This window comes from Agelaius tricolor, unplaced genomic scaffold, assembly GCF_023055355.1.
Source record: "Agelaius tricolor isolate 1412-34295 unplaced genomic scaffold, bAgeTri1.0.p SCAF_29, whole genome shotgun sequence".
In the NCBI taxonomy this organism is placed as follows: Eukaryota; Metazoa; Chordata; class Aves; order Passeriformes; family Icteridae; genus Agelaius; species Agelaius tricolor.
The window spans coordinates 7,034,605-7,048,933 of NW_027269289.1; the positions used below are offsets into that span (position 1 = coordinate 7,034,605).

General features: G+C 48.4%; 1 protein-coding gene across 1 annotated transcript in view; it reads left to right on the forward strand.

The window, feature by feature from the left end:
* SIK2 (salt inducible kinase 2) overlaps positions 1–14,329 on the forward strand; it is a 36,317-nt gene that overhangs the window by 18,420 nt on the left and 3,568 nt on the right. Inside the window, exons 5-14 of the mRNA XM_071449473.1 lie at positions 2,162–2,286; positions 3,766–3,889; positions 4,120–4,340; positions 5,454–5,606; positions 7,322–7,486; positions 10,634–10,862; positions 11,486–11,770; positions 12,014–12,177; positions 12,633–12,773; positions 13,975–14,066. Coding sequence (XP_071305574.1) covers positions 2,162–2,286; positions 3,766–3,889; positions 4,120–4,340; positions 5,454–5,606; positions 7,322–7,486; positions 10,634–10,862; positions 11,486–11,770; positions 12,014–12,177; positions 12,633–12,773; positions 13,975–14,066 — 1,699 coding nt within the window. The remainder of the gene's footprint in view (positions 1–2,161; positions 2,287–3,765; positions 3,890–4,119; positions 4,341–5,453; positions 5,607–7,321; positions 7,487–10,633; positions 10,863–11,485; positions 11,771–12,013; positions 12,178–12,632; positions 12,774–13,974; positions 14,067–14,329) is intronic.

A 14,329-nucleotide genomic window follows, 5' to 3' on the forward strand; every position in this document is an offset into this window, starting at 1 on the left:
GAGGGATGGGGGGATTTGGGGTGGGTTCTGTTGTCCCCCCTGTGCTGCTGCAGCTGAAGGCTTTGCAGAACTGCAGGGGATGAGGGAGGGAGGGCAGCAGGGCTGTGCTGTCCTGTTCCACCCTGGCTCCTGCAGGAGTTTGGAATCTGAGCCGGCCTTGGCCGCCGGGCCCGGTGACGTCCCTGGGCCGCGGTGGCGTCACCGTCCCTGCTCATCGGGGCTCTGTGTGACACCCTGGGCTCTGCTGTGACACCCTGACCTTCAGAGCCTGCCTGGCAGCCAGCCTGGCTGGCAGCAGCCTTTGATGGAGCCCAGGTGCCAGAGTTCACCCTGCAGGGTATCGGGTGTGCCGACCCTGGTCCCCTCTGGGGCTGGGACAGTCGGGCTCTGCACGCACCAGGGGTTTAGGGCACTGCAAGGTGTTCATTCCTAGCTCCAAGGTGTTCATTCCCAGCTCCAAAACCAAAACTGTTCCCAAAATGCTTCGTTTTTGAGTGGTCTTGCAGGTGGAGATCCATCATTAGAGGCTGCTGGGGAAGCAGCCCCCAGTCCTTTCCCCCAGAGCTCCATGGCAGCAGCCCCAGCTCTGCCCTGCTGCCCCAAACCAGCTGCAGGGTGACTTTTCTCATTTTTTGTTAAATCTTTCTCTGTTTCTCTGCTTCTGAGGGATCTCCCGTGGTTTTCTGGCTCCTCTGAACAGCACAGACAACACAAACGGGGTGAATGGGATGGTTCAGGAGAGCCTGTGGTAACCACAGCGTTTATCAGCTCTGGGATCTGCTGGTCAGCATTCCAGCAGCCTGGGAGCGTTCAGAGCTGCATCAACAGCCTGATGTCACCGTGTTTGTCACCTCCCAGCATCCCTGGGAGCATTCAGAGCTGCACCAACAGCCTGAGCCCTGTTTGTCACCTCACAAGAGCATTCAGAGCTAAACCAACAGCTTGATGTCACCCTGTTTTTCTCCTCCCAGTGCCCTGTTTGTCACCTCCCAGCATCCCTGGGAGCATTCAGAGCTGCATCCACAGCCTGAGCCCTGTTTGTCACCTCCCAGAGCCCTGTTTGCACCTCACAGGAGCACTCAGAGCTGGATCCACAGCCTGAGCCCTGTTTGTCACCTCACAGTGCCCTCTTTGTCACCTCCCAGCATCCCTGTTTGTCACCTCAGAGCATTCAGAGCTGCACCAACAGCCTGATGTCACCCTGTTTGTCACCTCCCAGCATCCCTGTTTGTCACCTCAGATCATCTCTGGGAGCCTTCAGAGCTGGGTCCACAGCCTGAGTCCTCCTTGTCACCTCCCAGTGTCCTGCTTGTCACCTCACAGCAACCCTGGGAGCATTCAGAGATGCATCCACAGCCTGAGCCCTGTTTGTCACCTCCCAGAGTCCTGTTTGTCACCTCCCAGGAGCATTCAGAGCTGCACCATCAGGCTGTGCTCTCTTTGTCACCTCCCAGAGTCCTGTTTGTCACCTCCCAGGGACACTCAGAGCTGCATCCCCAGCCTGATGTCACCCTGTTTGTCACCTCTCTCACAGCAGCACCAGCCTCTGTCTCTGAGCTCCTTTTGCTTCTCACGCCTGAATTATAAAAATTCTGATTAATATCAGACCGCAGCTTGCCCTGCACGAAGCCATAAAAAGCAACATTTAAAAGAATGTTTTGTTTGTGGGCTGGTGACTCCAAGGGCTGCAGACAGCCCCAGCAGCAGCTAAAGTCTGTCTGTCCTTCCCAGCCAAAGTCCCCGTGCTTTCCCATCCTGTTGCTCTTGGCACAGCTCCTTCCTCCCAGCTCCAAACCTTGTCAGAATTTGTTGTGTGTTCAAGGCTAGAAAGCACCTCAGGAAAGCCCAGGAAATCTCAGATTATCTCTTGGCAAGTCAATAATCTCATTTATCTGCTGGGACTGACAGTTTGTTGAATTTTAATGATGGCTGTTTACAAATGTACTCGAAACTCCTCCAGGTTGTGATGGTTTTGCAGTGTTTCAATAGTTCCACAACACAAAAACAGCAAAAACAGAGAACATCCAGCATCCCAGCATGGGATTGGGATTGTCCCCACAGAAGGATTTGGGCTGAAATCACAGAGGGGCGTGCCTGGAATTATTCTTTGTGCTGCAGTGGAAGCTTGGAGTGACTTTTCCCTTCTTTTTTTTTCCCCCAGATTTCGGCTTTGGGAATTTCTACAAGAGCGGGGAGCCTCTGACCACGTGGTGTGGGAGCCCCCCCTACGCAGCCCCAGAGGTCTTTGAAGGGCAGCAGTACGAGGGACCCCAGCTGGACATCTGGGTACCTTCATCCTGAATTTTAACTGCATTCCAGTCCACTTCTGGGAAGCTGGAACCGATATTTGATTGTTCTGAAGCTGCAGATTTGGAATATTTGATTTTTTTAACCTGCAGATCTGGAATATCTGATTTTTCTGAAGCTGCATGTCTGGAGTATTTGATTTTTCTGAAACTGCAGATTTGGAATATTCAATTTTTCTTAACCTGCAGATCTGGAATATTTGATTTTTTTAACCTGCAGATTTGGAATATCTGATTTTTCTGAAGCTGCAGGTCTGGAATATTTGATTTTTCTGAAACTGTAGATTTGGAATATTCAATTTTTCTTAAACTGCAGATCTGGAATATTTGATTTTTTAACCTGTAGATCTGGAATATTTGATTTTTCTGAAACTGCAGATTTGGAATATTCAATTTTTCTTAACCTGCAGATCCGGAATATTTGATTTTTCTGAAGCTGCAGGTCTCAAGTATTTGATTTTTCTGAAACTGCAGATTTGGAATATTCAATTTTTCTTAACTGCAGATCTGGAGTATTTGATTGTTCAGAAGCTGCAGATCTGGAGTATTTGATTCTTTTAACCTGAGAAGGTTTTGGTATTTAAAATAAAATCGCCTTCACTTCTGATTTAAGGATTCTGTGAAGGTGCTTAGCTTGCAGCAATCCCCAGTTTGGCTTTTGACAGGGTTTTCTTTTTAAAAAAAATCTATATTTAATTGTGAAATCTCAGCATTTTTACAAAGTTTTGAGGTCAACACCTGCTTTTTCCCCCTTGAGAGACCCAGTGCTGTGCCAGGCTGCTGTGGTTCTCTCACTGGGATTTTTTTGGCAAGAACATTCCCACTGGCACTGCCAATTCATTGCATCCTTCCAGGAATAAACAATTGCAGCAGAGCTCTTGCCCAGAATTTCCCCTTTTGCTCACATTGAACAATCCCCTAAACTCACTGCTCATAGAAACTCCTCCCCACAGGCTTGAAATGGAAAATATTACAGTTTTTCACTTTGAGGGGCTGCTGTGTGAGGGTTGCTTTTGTTTGGGCAAGGCTGAGATTAATAATAAAATAGAATAAAATAAAATAAAATAAAATAAAATAAAATAAAATAAAATAAAACAAAACAAAATAAAATAAAATAAAACAAAATTAAATAAAACAAAATAAATAAATAATAAATAATTAGTAGTAGATAATATGAATAAAATATAATAAATAATCTATTAATGGATAGTATATTAATAAATAATATTCTAATGAATCTATAATAATATAATAAATAATAAAATGATAAAAATATCCCAAATTCTCAGCTGAAGTTGGGGTTCACTTCTCAGTCACCCGTGTGCAGCTCCCTCCTTTGCATCTAAATTCCCTTTTTCAGCAGAAAATAATTATTTCTGCAGAAATAATTGGCTTGCACCCTCAGAGACACTGCTGGGAGCTTGGAACTGAGCTGAAAATTCCCTTTTTTTCCCCACAGAGCATGGGGGTGGTGCTGTATGTGCTGGTGTGTGGAGCCCTGCCCTTTGATGGACCCACCCTGCCCATCCTGAGGCAGAGGGTGCTGGAGGGGAGGTTCAGGATCCCTTATTTCATGTCAGAAGGTAACAGTGGAATGGTTTTACTCATTTTGGTGTGCTTTGAATAAATGCTGGGGTAACCACAAGGTGGGCAGGGGGAATGGCACTGCTGGCCATGAAGAATTTGGGCTTTTCTCCACTTTAATGTGATTTTTAGTCTTGTTTTTAGCAGCAGTGATGCATCTCTGGGCTGGTGGGTCACTAAGTTTAAAATTATTCTTTTTTCTTTTTTTTTTTTCACCCCTTTCCAACAGAGTGTGAGCACCTGATCAGGAGAATGTTGGTCCTGGACCCTTCCAAACGTTTGAGCATTGCTCAGATCAAGGAGCACAAGTGGATGCTGGTGGAGGTTCCTGCCCAGAGGCCAATCCTGTACCCAGCAGGAGAGGAGAACCAGCCCTCCCTGGGGGAGTACAACGAGCAGGTGCTGAGGCTGATGCACAGCCTGGGCATAGACCAGCAGAAAACGGTGGAGGTAAAACTCAGATGGGGCTAGAACACACTGAAATGGGGGTGAAACATGCTGGAATGGGGGTAAAACATGATGAAATGGGGGTAAAACACACTGAAATGGGGGTAAAGCACACTGAAATGGGGGTAAAACATGATGAAATGGGGGTGAAACATGATGAAATGGGGGTACAACACACTGAAATGGGGGTAAAACGCCTCAAATGGGGGTGAAACATCCTGAAATGGGGGTGAAACATCTCAAATTGGGGTAAAGCACACTGAAATGGGGGTAAAACTCAGATGGGAGTAAAAAAAACTGAAATGGGGATGAAACACCTCAAATGGGGGTAAAGCACACTGAAATGGGGGTTAAACACCTCAGATGGGGGTAAAACCTCATATGGGGGTGAAACACACTGAAATGGGGGGAAACACACTGAAATGGGGGTAAAACATGCTGAAATTGGTGTGAAACACTGAAATGGGGATGAAACATCCTGAAATGGGGGTAAAGCACACTGAAATGAGGGTAAAACCTCATATGGGGGAGAAACACACTGAAATGGGGGTGAAACATCCTGAAATGGGGGTAAAATGGGGGTAAAACGCCTCAAATGGGGGTGAAACATCCTGAAATGGGGGTAAAACATCTCAAATTGGGGTAAAGCACACTGAAATGGGGGTAAAACACCTCAAATGGGGGTAAAACCTCATATGGGGGAGAAACACACTGAAATGGGGGTGAAACACACTGAAATGAGGGTGAAACATGCTGAAATTGGTGTGAAACACTGAAATGGGGGTACAACACACTGAAATTGGGGTAAAACACCTCAAATGGGGGTACAACACACCTGTCCTCAGCCCCAGGTGGGAGGTGAAGCCCCAAAAGTCCTGTGAGGTACCTTTGTACCAAATTGGGTACAATTGGGTACAGTTTGGACCTCTTGGCCTCCGTCCTCAGCCCCAGGTGGGAGGTGAAGCCCCAAAGGTCCCATGCAGTGTCCTTGGGAAAGAAACTCCTGGGCTTTTTTGCCTTTTTAAGCAGACAGAGAATGATTTGGCCGCTTCATCAACAGGGGGCACATTCCTACGCTGTGCTTTATTATTTTATTTTTTAATTTTGTTTCTGCAGTCCCTGCAGAACAAGAGCTACAACCACTTTGCTGCCATCTATTACCTGCTGGTGGAGAGGCTGAAGTCGCACAGGAGCAGCTTCCCCGTGGAGCAGCGCGTGGACGCGCGCCAGCGCCGGCCCAGCACCATCGCCGAGCAGACGGTGGCCAAGGTCAGCTCCCTCCTCAACATTGGGCTCCTCTGCCTCATTCCCTTCCTAAATCCCTCCCTTACCACCTGCAATCCCTCCCTGCTTGGTGGGGTTTCATCCTGAGCCTTAAAATGCTGAAAATGCTGGTCCAGCGCCATCACCGAGCAGACAGTGGCCAAGGTCAGCTCCCTCCTCAACACTGGGCTCCTCTGCCTCTCCCTCCTCACCCCGGGGCTGCTCTGCCTCGTTCCCTTCCTAAATCCCTCCCTTCCCACCTGCAATCCCTCCCTGCTTGGTGGGGTTTCATCCTGAGCCTTAAAATGCTGAAAATGCCGGTCTGGTGCCATCACCGAGCAGACCATGGCCAAGGTCAGCTCCCTCCTCAACCCTGGGCTCCTCTGCCTCTCTCTCCTCATCCCTGGGCTCCTCTGCCTCATTCCCTTCCTAAATCCTTCCCTTCCCACCCTACAATCCCTCTCTGCTTGGTTGGGTTTCATCCTGAGCCTTAAAATGCTGAAAATGCCGGTCTGGTGCCATCACCGAGCAGACAGTGGCCAAGGTCAGCTCCCTCCTCAACACTGGGCTCCTCTGCCTCTCCCTCCTCACCCCTGGGCTGCTCTGCCTTGTTCCCTTCCTAAATCCCTCCCTTCCCACCTGCAATCCCTCCCTGCTTGGTGGGGTTTCATCCTGAAGCTTAAAATGCTGGTCCAGCACCATCACCGAGCAGACCATGGCCAAGGTCAGCTCCCTCCTCACCCCTGGGCTCTTCTGCCTCATTCCCTTCTAAAATCCCTCCCTTCCCACCTGCAATCCCTCTCTGCTTGGTGGGGTTTCATCCTGAAGCCTAAAATGCAAATGTTGGGTTTGGTTTTAGCGAGGATCTCATTGCTCGTCTCCCAGTGATGCCTTGGCAAGGCTGACCTGAGAGATTCCCTTCAGGATATTTGGGTTCTGCTGAGCTCAAGCTCAGCTTCAGTTATGAAAACACAGGTCCAGGAACAGCGTGACAAAGATTGAACCCAGGTTTAAGCTTGGTTCTTGTGATAGAAAGTCACAATATTGCAGAGAAAATGATCAATTTTAAGACGTATTAATGATCAGTTTTGAGATTAAAAGCAGGATGAACAAGGAGGAATAAAACACCTCTTGTACTGAATTCCTGCATTTTAGAGCCACATTCCCCCTTTATTCTTCAGTTACAGCCTGCCAGTTGTCCCAAGGATAATTGGTTTTCACACATGGTGGCACCACAGCTCCTGGCTGAGGGTGATTGTTTCCTCTTGGCCAGTGGTGTGGATACTGCACTCCAGGAATTAAAGGCTCAAAACCAGGGAAGATATCCCTGTTCTCCTGATTCTTAGGAAATTTCCCAAAAAAAGTCATTGAAACCATTCCTGAGCCTCCTGGTAGCAGTCAGGGGGGTTTGTACTCAATATAAAAAAGGAATTTTAGAGCACCAGGAAGCCCCAAACTCTGTCTGTGCTGCTGGGAGTAAGTCAGCTTCAGTAAGTACTGAGCTTAATTCCATTTGGGGTTGGCCTGGCTGTTTTGGGGGTGGTAATGTTGGGTTTTTTCCCCCAAGTTAAAAAGCTAAGAATGTTCTTCATCCTGAACCAAGAAATAAATCTTGCACTTCTGCTTTGGCCCTGGGCTGCACATTGTTCCATCCCTGACTTTGGACGTTGCTCCCCACCTCGAGCTGTTCCAGTTCTGAGTTTTTCAGTTCTGTTTTCCAGGCCCAGGCCGTGGTGCCCTCGGTGAACCTGCATTCCCCAAACCCAAGGCTGCTGCAGTCTCCAGGGCTCCCCTCAGCCTCAGGAGCAGAAACCTTTTCCTTCCCTCCCTCCAGCTGCCAGGGAGAGGCAGCTTTTATGGAGGAGGAAAGGGTTGAGACACCAAAGGTACAGCTTGAAATCACCCTGTTATTTGTTTTTATTTTTCAGAAATCATTCCAGCTAAAAAATATTGTTTTCTTTTAAAAGCACAGCAGTGCTTCCTGAAATTTAAGTGTTTAAGCATCAAGAGCTGTAGGTATTCCAAATTCTCCTTCCCTGTGACTCCCCAGAGCTGTGTCTTTTTTCATCATTTGTCTGCCTCCTGTTCTTTGCTCTCATTCCATTCTCACCACACTGCTTTTGGATAGGGGAAAAAAACCCAAAAAAAGTGGATTTCCTTCCGTTGTCCTTCTAAAATGTATTTTCAAGAGCTCTGAAGACTCCTTACACAAAGGAGTCCTGGATGCAGCTGAAGTGTCCAAAAGGAGCTCCAGCCTGATTTGGAGTCAGCAGTTAGAGAGGGGAAATAGCTTAAAATAATTACATTTATGAAGTATGTGACTCTCATAAAACCTCTGTTGTTTTCTCTCATGTTGCACCACGTTATAACTTGAATTTCAGCACATTTCTGCTGCCTGGTGCCAGCTGGGGTTTGATTTCCTGCCTGCCAGTTTGAAGGGTTTATTGCTCCCTGGTTTGTTCCCAGCACCAGGAGTGTGGCCCTGGTTCTCAGCTCGGGCTCCTTGTGTGGTCTGTGGCAGCTGGAAAGCACAAACCAGTTCAAAGGCGCTTCAAAATTAACATTTCCAGTTTTATTTTGCTTTATAGCTGCAGTTTGGCCAGGGTAGGTCAGCAACTGGTGACAGCAGTGAGGTGTCAGGGCTGAGGGCACTTGGGAATATTCTTAATTTTTGTAGGACATGAGCACTAAAGATTTCCAGGCTCTGATCCCTGGAAAATCTGCAGGGAGCCAACGTAGGATGGGTTCTGCTCCTCCTTTCTGCCAGATCAGTGCCAGGCATTTGAGTGGGGAAGTCCCAAATGGGAAGGAAGGCGTTCAAAGAAAATGAAATTTAGAGGTAAAATCCACTCAGTCAAAACTCAGCAGAGCCAGAGTTCTCCCGTGCAGGAATCATCATTTTCCTGCTGTTTAAATTATTTATTGCTGTTTCTTGGTATTTTCCTACCATGTAGTTCTGCCTCAAGACCATTTGTTAAGAGTTGCTGTCCATGCAGTGAAAGCTCTTTTCCAAACACTCCTCCTTTGCAAAACACCAAAGAACTTGGAGGAAAATTCAGGAATGGCTCCCAAAAAATGGCTTTACATAAAATCAGCTGCAGCAGTGCCAGGTTTTGTGGTAAAGGGTTGTGGTTTTTCCATCCATATTTTACCCAGTGTGATCCTGATTGTGCAGGAGCAGGACAGTAATTATAGGACAGAGGTATCAAAAGCTGCAGGACATGGAAATATTTATAAATAATTTATATATATATATATATATATATATATATATATATATATATATATATATATATATAAATATATATAGATATATATATAAATATATATAGATATATATAGATATATAGATATATATAGATATATAGATATAAATAATATATATATTATATTTATATAATATATTTATATATAATAATGAAGTAATTGAGTATATTAAAAATAAATAATAAATAAAAATAATTAAATATATAGAATAATATTTTTTCCTTAAAACCCATATAATTTCATATGGCAAAGAATTAGTTAAAGGTACATGGCAAATTGGCTTGGAGAATAAAACCAGAATTCAAATCCCAGGAGCAGTTTAGGTTGGGGAGGTGCCTTTAAAGGTCTGATTCAAAGCTGTGGGAGGCTGCTCAGGGCTTTATCAGGCTGGGTAAATCCAAGGAGGGAGATTCCACAGCTTTTCCAGGCAACCTGTGTTTGCAGGGGAACAACATTAATCAAGTGGAGTTGTGCTGGAAAAAGGTGCATTTATGGAGTTATTCCTGAGCACAGCCCTGCAAGGATGAAATGCAAGGCTGGGGTTTTTTTCCTGGTGTTTATCTGAGTGTGATAAATGAGCACAGGAGGTATAGGAAGGGGGGAACAGCAGTATTGCACATTCCAGAAATATTTTATGCTTGTGACTGAGCTGGCAAAGTTTTTAATAACTAAAAAAAAAGAAGAAGAAAAAAAAGAACAAACCAAAAAAACCCAGTCCTGGAGAGCACAGAACTGTGGGAATAAGAGTATTTAGTTTTAGGGAACCGAGTGTTAAGGGAATTACAAATAGGAAATGAAGACAAGCTTTACTTACCTCAGCAGAGTTAAAGATCCCAAGTGCCTTCAGGCCAGGGAGTTCCTGCTTGTGGGGGTGATTCTTTGGGCAGGAAACAGAGCTGGGCACAAAGAAAGGTGGGCACAAAGAAAGGTGGGCACAAAGGTGAGCACAAAACAAAGGTGAGCACAGAGTTGGGCACAAAACTGGGCAGAAACAGAGCTGGGCACAAAGAAAGGTGGACACAAAGAAAGGCACAAACAAAGCTGGGCACAAAACAAAGGTGGACACAAAGATGGGCACAAACAGAGCTGGGCACAAAGAAAGGTGGGCACAAAACAAAGGTGGACACAAAGAAAAGTGGGCACAAACAGAGCTGGGCACAAACAAAGGTGGACACAAAGATGGGCACAAACAGTGCTGGGCACAAACCAAAGCTGGGCACAAACAAAGCTGGGCACAAAGTTGGGTACAAGCAGAGCTGGGCACAAACAAAGCTGGGCACAAACAGAGCTGGGAACAAAGGTGGGTGCAAACAGAGCTGGGCACAAACCAAAGCTGGGCACAAACCAAAGCTGGGCACAAAGGTGGGTACAGAGCTGGGTACAAGCAGAGCTGGGCACAAAGGTGGGTACAGAGCTGGGCACAAACAGAGCTGGGCACAAACAGAGCTGTGCCCAAAGGTGGGTACAGAGCTGGGTACAAGCAGAGCTGGGCACAAAGGTGGGTACAGAGCTGGGTACAAGCAGAGCTGGGCACAAACAGAGCTGGGCACAAACAGAGCTGGGCACAAACCAAAGCTGGGCACAAAGGTGGGCACAAACAGAGCTGGGTACAAGCAGAGCTGGGCACAAACCAAAGCTGTGCACAAAGGTGGGTACAGAGCTGGGTACAAGCAGAGCTGGGCACAAACAGAGCTGGGTACAAAGGTGGGTACAGAGCTGGGCACAAGCAGAGCTGGGCACAAACAGAGCTGTCCCTGTGCCCCCAGGTGAATGGCTGCCTGCTGGACCCCGTGCCCCCCGTGGTGATGAGGAAAGGATGCCAGTCCCTGCCCTCCAGCATGATGGAAACCTCCATTGATGAAGGGATCGAGGCAGAAGGAGAGGCAGAGGAGGACCCGGCCCAGGCCTTCGCTGCCCTGCAGGCGGCTCGAGGGGGCAAGAGGAGGCACACCCTGGCTGAGGTCACCAACCAGCTGGTGATGGTGCCAGGCACAGGTACAGCTCAGCTCAAAGCTCGTGCTCTGCCTCAGCGCTCAGGCTGATCAGGGTTTATGAGGGATGAGTACAAGACAGTTTGTATTGACTAGAAAAGACAAAGGGGAAAAAATCACCACAAAATACCCCAAAATCTGCTTTAGAGATGGTATAAAATCAGAGCAGCACATTTACAGGTGATTAAACTCATGCAAAATCCCAAAAGGTACTGGGAAATGTGGCAAGATCAGCTGCTTTCTCAACTGAATGTCCCCAAATCATCAAATCAAAGTATTATTCATCCCCTAAAGATGAGCTGGCAGAGAACAGTGGGGAAATAAAACCCTCTGGACTCCAGCACCAGTGAGGTGACCAAGCCTTTCAGGCTACAGTTTTGTCAGGATTAAAAAAGCCCCTAAACCCTTTCCAGTGAACATCTGCAGAGTGTCTGGCTGCTGCAAGGTACTGCAAAAACCCAGCAGCAAATCCCCATTATTGCACTGCAAGTTTCACTTGACAATTCCCTTGTCCAAATTGATTTCTTTGGATGTTCACTCTAAGATAGCCACTGTTGGCAGGAGTAGCTGGAGTCAGTGGTGCTGATTCTCACTTTCATCCTGCTTTTTGGGTTTTTATTGTCCCAGGGAAGGTCTATTCCTTGGATGAGAACTCCTCGCTGGGCAGCATCGACTCGGAGTACGACATGGGCTCCGTGCAGAGGGACCTCAAATTCCTGGGCGAGACCCCTTCCCTGAAGGAGATGGTGCTGAGCAGCCAGCAGCCCCCAGGGGTGACCTCCCCTTTCCTGGGGCTCAGGCCTGCCAACCCAGCCATGCAGGCCCTGAGCTGCCAGAAGCGAGAGGCTCACAACCGCTCCCCCGTCAGCTTCCGCGAGGGCCGCCGCGCCTCCGACACCTCCCTCACACAAGGTAACTCCTCTGTTCCACGCCACCCTGCTCTTTCAATAGCCTGCTTTAATGGCAGTGACAGCCAGGCACAGCAGGAAATGCCCTCTGTGCTCAGCTGTGGCTCAGTTATCGCTCAGTTTATCTGCTGTGCTAACCAGAAAATCAGATTATTCTGACAAGGGGGTTTTGCTCTTTTCTCTTCTTTTCTCTTCTCTTCTTTTCTTTTCTTTTTTCTTCTCTTCTCTTCATTCCTCTCCTCTCCAGGAATTGTAGCATTTAGGCAGCACCTCCAGAACCTGGCACGAACCAAAGGAATCCTGGAGCTGAACAAAGTGCAGCTGCTGTATGAGCAGATGGGATCAGAGGAAGAGCCTTCCCTGACATCAGCTGCCACCCAGCTGCAGGACCTCATTAACAGCCCTGCACAGGTAATTAAAGCAGAACTCGAGCTCCATCTCAGTGCCGTGGGACAGATCAGCAGAGGATGAGGTGTTGTGGAGATCTGGGAAGAGCTGATGGACAGATTAAATGTGCTGTTCTCCTTTCTGCCTTCCCCAGACTGCAGAATCCGCAGCCTTTGCCCACCCCTGGGTGTCAGTGAGGGGCTCTGCCAGCTTCCCAAACCCAACAGTCACTGCTTTCAGTCTGAGGGGTGTTTGGGATTTAGCAAAGGCCAATGACACCTTTTCTTGCTGGAGGCACAACTGCAAGAAGCAGATTGCAGTTACACACAGATCGATGTGCAGAGTGAGGGTTAAAGAGCTCCCAGTGACTCGTTTGCAGTGGAACAGGAACACAACAGAACCTCTGGCAGGGAAAACCCTCAAAGCAAGGCTTAAGGGAGCCTTTTCTGGCCATGCAGCTTGCTCCTCTTCCCCTGCAGGAGGAAGGCTCCCAGCAGCAGCAGCAGCAGCAGCAGCAGCAGCAGCAGGAGGCTCCAGCTGCTTTCCCCAGTGGTGCACAGCCCCCGCTGCTGGCCCGGAGGCAGAGCCTGGAGACTCAGTACCTGAAACACCGGCTGCAGGTACCCCTGCCCTGCCTGGGAAGGAATGCCACACTGCCCTGCCTGCCTGGGAATGAATGCCACACTGCCCTGCCTGGGAAGGAATGCCACACTGCCCTCCCTGCCCTGTGAATGCCACACTGCCCTCCCTGTGAATGCCACACTGCCCTGCCTGCCCTGTGAATGCCACACTGCCCTGCCTGGGAAGGAATGCCACACTGCCCTCCCTGCCTGGGAAGGAATGCCACACTGTCCTGCCTGGGAAGGAATGCCACACTGCCCTGCCCTGCAAATCCCACACTGCTCTGCTCTGTGAATGCCACACTGCTCTGCTCTGTGAATGAATGCCACACTGCCCTCCCTGTGAATGCCACACTGCTCTGCCTGCCTGGGAATGAATGCCACACTGCCCTGCCTGTGAATGCCACACTGCCCTCCCTGCCCTGTGAATGCCACACTGCCCTGCCCTCCCTGCCTGTGAATGCCACACTGCCCTGCCTGTGAATGCCACACTGCCCTCCCTGCCCTGCGAATCCCACACTGCCCTGCCTGGGAATGCCACACTGCTCTGCTCTGTGAATGAATGCCACACTGCCCTGCCTGGGAATGAATGCCACACTGCCCTCCCTGTGAATGCCACACTGCTCTGCTCTGTGAATGAATGCCACACTGCCCTGCCTGGGAATGCCACACTGCCCCACCCTACCCTGCTCCGCCCTGCCCTGCCCCACCCCATCCTACCCCACCCTGCCCTGCCCATCCCACCCTGCCAATCCCACCCTGCCCTGCCCATCCCACCCTGCCCATCCCACCCTGCCCTGCCCCACCCTCTGAATCCCACCCTGCCCCTCCCTGTCACTGTAGGACATGAAATAACACGATGCCCACACGCTGCTTTTTTAAGGTGGAAAAGGGCAGTTTATTTTCTGGCTCCAGCATTTCTGGATTTCCATTTTCATATACCTTTAGTTCATAAAAAACTGGTTTTTCCCCAGTTTCCCAGCTTCTTCCACTTGGGAAGAAGCTTTCCATGGATTTTTATGGCATAATCTCTCCTGCAAAAATATTGCCTAAGGGTCAGAAGCCAATGGGCAGCATTATGGGTTTAGAGAGTGGCTCTGTGGACAGCTGGGCAGTTACAAGGGCAGAAAATGTTTCTTGTGCTTTCTGGACTCATTGATTAAATCAAAAGGCATTTAAAGCAGCTCTGCTTTCCCTGCAGAAGCCCACTCTGCTCTCCAAAGCTCCCAACACCTGCCAGCTCTACTGCAAGGAGCTGCCCCGGAGTCTGGAACAGCAGCTCCAGGAGCACAGGTGAGAATCCCCCAAGTTAGGCACAAAAATTACTCTCAAGAGTAATAAAAGAACTGGAACTCTCCTTGTCCATTTAGAAATGATCTAAGAAAGGCAAGTTTCACTGCAAAACTTCTTTTAAAAGCAAGAACAAGTCCTGCCATGTGTTTACCAATTTCTCTGCCCGATCTTCAGCTCCCAGATACCCCAGAGCAGTGAACAGGAGGCTTTAAAATACAAACACAAAAAATGCATCTCATTCTGAACAAACTGAATTAAACCGT